The sequence below is a fragment of the Hippocampus bargibanti genome, linkage group LG12 (assembly GCF_051943395.1).
Source record: "Hippocampus bargibanti isolate YZ-2025 linkage group LG12, ASM5194339v1, whole genome shotgun sequence".
Taxonomy (NCBI): Eukaryota; Metazoa; Chordata; class Actinopteri; order Syngnathiformes; family Syngnathidae; genus Hippocampus; species Hippocampus bargibanti.
In genome coordinates this window covers 23,783,600-23,789,540 of record NC_142745.1, presented here as the reverse complement: position 1 = coordinate 23,789,540, position 5,941 = coordinate 23,783,600, and the positions used below count along the sequence as shown (strand labels likewise).

General features: G+C 40.6%; 1 protein-coding gene across 2 annotated transcripts; it reads left to right on the top strand.

The window, feature by feature from the left end:
- Window positions 1–1,446: 1,446 nt before the first annotated feature.
- elf3 (E74 like ETS transcription factor 3) lies at window positions 1,447–5,597 on the top strand. Of its 2 annotated transcripts, none has more exons than XM_089011032.1 (9): window positions 1,447–1,599; window positions 1,958–2,130; window positions 2,839–3,072; window positions 3,190–3,315; window positions 3,395–3,538; window positions 3,625–3,711; window positions 3,804–3,917; window positions 4,044–4,239; window positions 4,343–5,597. In XM_089011032.1, the coding sequence occupies exons 2-9, from the start codon at window positions 1,992–1,994 to the stop codon at window positions 4,452–4,454; spliced, it is 1,152 nt and encodes a 383-aa protein (XP_088867158.1). In that variant the 5' UTR covers window positions 1,447–1,599; window positions 1,958–1,991; the 3' UTR covers window positions 4,455–5,597. The 2 variants fall into 2 exon arrangements, with proteins under 2 accessions (XP_088867158.1, XP_088867159.1); XM_089011033.1 differs by having other exon boundaries at window positions 1,457–1,599; window positions 2,004–2,130.
- The last annotated feature ends 344 nt before the right edge of the window (window positions 5,598–5,941 follow it).

Here is a 5,941-nt window from a genome sequence, read left to right as displayed (position 1 = left end):
TTATCATCTGTCTGTCCGTCCATCCGTCCGTCCGCCCGCCCGTTTGTGTTTACTCTCCAGAAGTCTGCCTTTCATATAGTGTACGAATTTCAGTGCCAAATGTCCAATATCAGTACAAAAATGCAAATATTTTGTTCATACAAATACAAACATTTTCAATCGAACAAATGTAACATTGCATTGACCAGAAAAAAAATGACATTAATCTCATCAACCTTATGATTGAGGCAAAATCTGTTGCACTGGTATGGTTGTTTTGGCGTGTACCGCAAAACAAATCACAAAAATGCCTTTGAAAGTCAATTAGAAACTGTATCCCAGAATGCCAGAATCAACATTACAACACTGGACACACAGACCCGATACTGGACAGCAATCAGAAGAAGTCAGTTACTGTATGTTTGCACATGGAGATAAACGTAGCTGTGTCGCTATCAATATAAACACTGAAAACACAAGCTTGCTCTAATGATAGTTCTTAGCACCACAGCATTTGCATTGCATCCCAGAAATAACGACAACACGAAATACGTGCTGACACTCGGGTTGCTAAAACTATCCAGCTCGACCTACAATTCAAGCAATGGCATTTCCATTATGTAAAAGAGTTGCAGAATAAACAATGCAGTGAAAAAACAAAATTACGAAACATCCATGAATCCATTTTCTATACTGTTTGGGGGCGGAGAAAATGCATTGTGGTTGAGAGGCAGTTAAAGGGAAAACTCAGAAAGAGCGTTCCGAGAATCCAAACTATAAAATAATAAAAATGACACTAAAAGTTATAAAATTTATAAATGAACTGCAAACAGTTAGGTATAATAGTATTCAATAGAAAATGTTGATTAAAGCCAACATATTGACATCGTATACTATCCTGTCATGTAAATATCACGTTGGCCATTTTGAATGGATTTCAACTTACGACCGTTTGACCTACGACCGTTTTGTCGGAACGGAACCCGGCCGTAACTCGGATGTTCCCTGTATACAGTTAATAGTTCACGGTAGATCAAAAGGTGCTTGTCTGCCATCATAGCATGCATGATGCTCAGAGTAAAGTGCTTCCCAAACAGCCCAGAGGCCTTCACTATGTTGCCAGGTCGTTGCGTGCAATAAAATCACGTGAGTCTTGAGTCAATGTGTAGACTACTTCCAAATTGTATCTCGATGCAAACAATTTCATTCACTTGACAAAATAAAACAAGCTACTGTATTTTTAACAGACCATTTTCTTTCCCTTTTGCGTAATTGGATACACAAATATGTTAATGAGCCTCATTGTTGGCGACATACTTGAAAACGTGGGAGGTTTGAGTTGTTGATCAACGTGTTTAGCGCAGTGGAGTATAAGATGAGGAGGTTTGGAGGCGTGCCTAAGTTCATGTGGAATTCCCCTGAACTCACCTGAACCACCCCCACCACTGCAGCAGACTATTATAAAGCTTCTAGCAGGCTGAATGAGGCAACAGGTGCATTAATACCAAAGAGCCTGACGTTACAGAGAAATCCGTCAAAAGAAGAAAAGAAAAAAACACACGCATCCGACGTGCTCTCTTGGATCCTACTTGTATTTCATCATCCCGTGGTTCAAACCAGGTAAACAAAAACTATCACATAATGTGGATTTAATTTCTAATTTTGAGATATGTCTAGACCAGTGGTTCTTAAACTGGGTTCAATCGAACCCGAGGGGTTCAGTGAGTCGGTGTCAGGGGCTCGGGGGATCCTCAGCAGAAGTGGTCCCTCGGTCTAGTCTGCAGTTGGTGGGCCTAGTCATTGAAAGAAGCATTCGGTGAATGAGCATATGAAACCAGTGAGGTTTTGTCCCACCAATCGGATTAAGAACCACTGGTCTAGACAGAAGTGACTTTCATTTTCCATTCGAATAGATTCAAATGGCAATATGTTTGGATTTTAAATAGTACTCATAGACACTTTTTAAATTATTCCTCAGGTTATTGTTTTTTTGTTTGTTATTTTGGACCCCCATGGCATCCCAGTGCCTCAGTAGCGTGCTGACCAACGCAAACTTCACGATGTACCAGAACAGCCTTCCTGATATCCTGCCCCATCAAGCAGACATCAACAATCAACAAAACAGCAACCTGGGCTACGGCTCCAACAATGGTGAGAGAAACATGATCTGCAGATGTGCATGCGTCAAATAGAAATGTTGTGCTTAGGCTCAGAGACCAGCACAATAGCCGAAATATCAGCCATTCACGTGACGTTTCTCCTCATATCTAAACACCATCCCTTACTTTCAAGCAAACCAGGCCCTACCTCATAGAACTTTGCTTTGACCTCAATTAGACGCTGCTGCTAATCATTTACCAGAAAGTCAATGTTTAACTTATTTGAAGCGTCAATCGGTGCCACCTAGTTGCTAAAACAGTCCGTTCTTTGTTTTTCTGACCTTCGAGAAATAAAGCCCCACCTGGGAGTGATGCGGACTGGTATTAATCAATATCCATGCTTGGCACTGCATTGAAAAAAGTTTTCAGTAGGCTTTAGTTGGAGAAGCTATCTCAAATTTCAATTCTTTTCAAATGTCTGTTTCAGTGCTTAGTACCGTATTTTCCAGTCTATAAGGCACACCGAAAAGCCTAAATTTTCTTGATAAGATGACTCTGCACCTTTATAGTTGAAGTCATATTGGGCTGCAACAGGTCTCGCAACCACTGTCAGGAGCCACAGACTCAATGTCTCCTCTGTAGAAGAAGTCATGTGTGCCATTCGCCTCTAATATATTGCCTTATAATGTGGTGTGCCTTATATATGGAAAACTTTGATATATTTCTATAATGATATAATAACTGCTTCCTCTCTACGCAGGTCTATGGTATGGTCAGATGAATCCTCACTTCTGGACTACGGAGAACGTTATGGATTGGATCAGCACCCAAGCTGACAGTACCAAGTTTGATGCCAGTACCTTGACTCTGTCCTATTGTGCCATGGACGGCTACAGCTTTTGCCAAATGAGCCTGGACCAGATGATCATTATGTTTGGCCCTGAGTTCGGACAGCATGTCCACCAAAACCTGCAAGAATACAAAGCTAAATATGGTAAAACTGCATCCCTCCCCTAAAAAAATAGGATTTCAGGCACTTAATATAAGATTGCATATATTCCTACTGAACGTGAAGTAAAGTGGGATTTGAATTTATTTTTGTTCTTCCCAGAACTGACCAGCCTTTCGGGACCAGAGCTAAACGAAACCTGCCAACTCCTGGATAGATTCTTGCACAACCTCAACCTCCCAGACAACCTAACCTTCCCTTTGATCAGCACCGTCAAATTTGGTCAAGGTACAAGAGTTTGAAAAGTCTTGGTCAATTTTAGCATCCGGTAGTGATAATCCTAAAGGTGCTATTAACCATTAAACAGGTGAAGACTCCATCAGCAAAATGGAGTTTGACAATGGTGACAACTGCGATCTGCTCAGCCTGACCATGGGGGCCATGACACCTCTGCGAGATGAGTATCTGTCTGATAACCAGTCTGATAGCGAGTGGAGCTCCTCATCCAATAGTGAGTAGTTCATCATTTTATTAATCCAGCTACTCGTGGAAGAGGTCTACATTTGGATTCTTATGTACGATGTTATATTTGATCAGGTGGCCTGTTTGGCTTCTCCAACCTTGGCTCACCAGAGTCTGGCAGTGGAGAATCTGACCCGGAGTTCTCTTACCCTGTGATTTCAAGTGAGTGGAAAAACTGTGACATTTGTTTGAATTCTTCCATAGTGTGAATAGTTTTTAGGAAAACATCTTACCATGTTCTGTTTGGTTGACAGAGACGCAGATTAAAAAGGAGAAAGCAGAGTCACAAATGAAACGACCTCGGGGACGTCCTCCTAAAGTCAGCAGGGATCACAGCATCTATGACACGTCAAAGAAAAGTAAACATGGTAAGAATATGATTTGGGAATAAGACATAGCAGCTTTTAATAATACAGCTATCCAATTCGGTTTACCTTCTTTGACTTGCTTACGCAATAGAGTCAAGCTGACAGTTCCGCGTGTCTTGTCTGCAGCACCTCGGGGTACTCATCTTTGGGAGTTTATAAGAGATATTCTGATTCACCCGGAGAATAACCAAGGCCTGATGAAATGGGAAGATCGCCATGAGGGCGTTTTTAAGTTCCTCAAATCGGAGGCCGTGGCTCAAATGTGGGGCCAGAAGAAGAAGAACAGCAGCATGACGTACGAGAAACTCAGTCGCGCTATGAGGTCAGTACACAACATTGAAGCGTTTTGATTAGATCTGTGGACGACCACATTGATTGTTGGACTGCATACTAAAAATGGACTCATTGGTGTCCTCCATCCACAGGTACTACTATAAACGAGAAATCCTTGAGCGGGTTGATGGACGGCGTCTGGTCTACAAGTTTGGAAAGAATTCTAGCGGTTGGAAAGTCGAAGAGATTGGAATGGGCATCTGAATTCTTCGTGGCAGTTGAAACGAAAAAAGCCAGTCGTTCAGAACTCGACTTACCTGCTTATCCTGTCATGGAGAAAATCTTTCTACTCAAATGTTAAGACACTAACTTCCTTTTTGAGGGAAGGTGTTCAAGAAAATGTAAGCCAGTGTTGTGGGCTCTAGTAGGTTTTGTGAACCAATTTTTAATGTGATGTCGTCGTGTATGTGATTGATTGTCATCGAAGAGTTGTTTGAAGTAACAGAAATAGATATTGTTTTTTGTTTTCTTGCATTCATTATTTTTTTAAGACTTAATGGGAATTCTTAAGTAATATTCTGATGTGTAGCTGGGATAGGCTTGCAGCTTTGCGACCTGTGAAACCCAAAGAGGACAAGTGGTCGAGAAAATGCATTAAACTATTGTAGCAATGTACACGATCTTTTCTTGTCATATACAGGTACCATCCGACTTACGACCGGGTTCCGTTCTGACAAAACGGTCGTAAGTCAAATAGTTGTAAGTCAAAATCCATTCAAAAGGGCCAACGCAACATTTATACGACAGGATGTAAATCTGTTGTTTTTAAGCAATGTTTTCTATTATATACCAAACTGTTTACAGTTCATTTATAAATTTGATAACTTTTAGTGTCATTTTTATCATTTTATATTTCGGATTATCAATTTTTATTACTGTGTCGGTGCACACGCGTTCTGCTGACCCAAATACGCACAGCTTCAGACGCATGCGCGCTGTTGAAAAATCACTCTCCCTGCTAACGGTGAAGCCAGTCGTAAGTACGGGTGGTCGTAAGTCGGATGTTACCTGTATTAGGAAGTGTTTTACACGTTTGTTTTTTTAAGAAAACAATGAGTGGTAATTATATCACACAAGTAACATCTGGTTTACCTTTTAACAATCAGTTGTATCATATTTTTATGATTGTCCTAACATGACTCCACTCTTCCGGATTATCATATGTGCACTATAGGGGGAACACTTCTTGATATACGCTGAATGTCGCAATTTTGTATTTATTTCATTCATTTTTATACAGTTAATATCAATATGTTTGACCTGTTATTCAATGTATTTTGAAAGTATGTGCCCAAGAATGAAAACAATGAATTGTTGAATAAAAGCACTGCCGAGTTTGATGATGAAGTACCTTTTTGAGTTGGATTTGTTGACACTTAAAATGACAATGGGCTAAAGTCACACACCACGTGTTCATTATGGATACATTTTAAGCACATTAGTGTGATAATGGCCCAATAAATTCTCAATTGAGCATTAGGGTTAAGGTGAGAGTGATACCTCGACTTACGAACGCTTTAGCCAATGAACTTTTCGCCTTACGAACATTAAATCCGTGATAATATAATCTTGTCATACTAACAAAGTAAAAGTCTGCCAAGGTTAAACAAACACATGCACCGGATGGTCGTGCCGGGTGTCCTTTTAAGTGACAGTGATTATAACGACCAGCACCTGCGAGGCTGCCGGCA

What these genes read in the sequence shown, in the direction of transcription:
- elf3 (XM_089011032.1), top strand. Translation starts at nt 1,992, where the DNA reads ATGGCATCCCAGTGCCTCAGTAGCGTGCTGACCAACGCAAACTTCACG. An exon ending in CACCGTCAAATTTGGTCAAG is followed by an intron (nt 3,316 to 3,394) that starts GTACAAGAGTTT and finishes ACCATTAAACAG; the next exon opens with GTGAAGACTCCATCAGCAAA. An exon ending in GTGGAGCTCCTCATCCAATA is followed by an intron (nt 3,539 to 3,624) that starts GTGAGTAGTTCA and finishes ATATTTGATCAG; the next exon opens with GTGGCCTGTTTGGCTTCTCC.